This window comes from Acanthamoeba castellanii (assembly GCF_000313135.1).
Source record: "Acanthamoeba castellanii str. Neff unplaced genomic scaffold scf7180000084760, whole genome shotgun sequence".
Classification (NCBI taxonomy): domain Eukaryota; phylum Discosea; order Longamoebia; family Acanthamoebidae; genus Acanthamoeba; species Acanthamoeba castellanii.
Window position 1 is genome coordinate 147,980 of NW_004457406.1, and position 988 is coordinate 148,967.

A 988-nucleotide genomic window follows, 5' to 3' on the forward strand; every position below is an offset into this window, starting at 1 on the left:
GTCGGGGAGAGGAAGGTGGTGGCCTCGTTGTAGAGGGGAGCGGGTTGGCCGGGTTGGTGTAGTCGCACGAGACGTCAACGACGACGGTCAGCGGGCGGTCCTGGATGGCGCCCAGCTGCTCCTTGGTGACGAAGGGCGGGATCGCGCCCATGAGGTAGATGCAGTTCACGAAGATGTGGTGGTCGGCGATCTCCGCGAACGGGCCGCCGCGGCTCGTCTCGGCCATGTCCCACTCCGTCACGCCCTCCACGCCCGCCTCCTTAAGGAAGTACAGCGCTCCGCTGCCGCACCGACCTGACCACGTGTGGTCACAAGCATACGTCACATTGTTGCGCCACGTCAGCCAATGGTGCGTGGTGACGTAAGCCAAGAATGTCAACTAGTCATCACGGCGGGCCGTACCCTTGGCGCCCATGACCATGACCTTGGGGCTCTTGCCCGTGAGCTGCTTGACCTGGGCGAGCGACTGGGCCACCTCGCGGGCCAGCGCCTCCACGCTCGGGTAGGACTTGATGGGCGACAGCGGCACGTCGAAGCCGTGCAGCTGCTGCTGCGCCCACACCATCCTGGACCCACAGTGCAAAATGCACGAAAAATGAGTCATCGCACACATGACAGCACGCGCGACGATGGTGTGTGTGCGGTGGCACGTACAGACCGACGGCGCAGCCAGCGAGACCGGCGGCACGACCGAAGGCGGCCACACGTCGGCCCTGCTCGTTGACCAGGAACTCGAGGTCCTGGCGGTCGGGGGAGAAAGGGGTGAGGCCTCAGGCGCGAATGTGCACCAATTGTGCTCAAAGCGATCGAGCGAGCGGGTGGGCGCACGTACGAGGAGGGTGCCCTTGCCCGAGGTGAAGCGGTGGAGGAGCTCCTTCCAGCCGTTCTGCTGCTTGAAGCAGTGCCCGAAGAACACGTGCCTGTGCGTCAGCGGCGTGTCTGCGGAGAAGAGTAGTAGTGTGTCAGCACCGCACACGCCTCACCGCAC

At 64.8% G+C, this 988-nt stretch overlaps 2 protein-coding genes across 2 annotated transcripts in view; one reads left to right on the top strand and one right to left on the bottom strand.

Moving 5' to 3' along the window:
* ACA1_223680 (uncharacterized protein) overlaps nucleotides 1-298 on the top strand; it is a gene marked incomplete at both ends in the record, with an annotated part of 4,336 nt that extends 4,038 nt beyond the window's left edge. The window contains one exon of the mRNA XM_004338005.1: nucleotides 34-298. Coding sequence (XP_004338053.1) covers nucleotides 34-298 — 265 coding nt within the window. The remainder of the gene's footprint in view (nucleotides 1-33) is intronic.
* Nucleotides 238-988, bottom strand: part of ACA1_223790 (Saccharopine dehydrogenase (NAD+, Llysine-forming), putative protein) — a gene marked incomplete at both ends in the record, with an annotated part of 871 nt that continues 120 nt past the window's right edge. Inside the window, 4 exons of the mRNA XM_004338007.1 lie at nucleotides 238-294; nucleotides 403-550; nucleotides 655-740; nucleotides 833-920. Coding sequence (XP_004338055.1) covers nucleotides 238-294; nucleotides 403-550; nucleotides 655-740; nucleotides 833-920 — 379 coding nt within the window. The remainder of the gene's footprint in view (nucleotides 295-402; nucleotides 551-654; nucleotides 741-832; nucleotides 921-988) is intronic.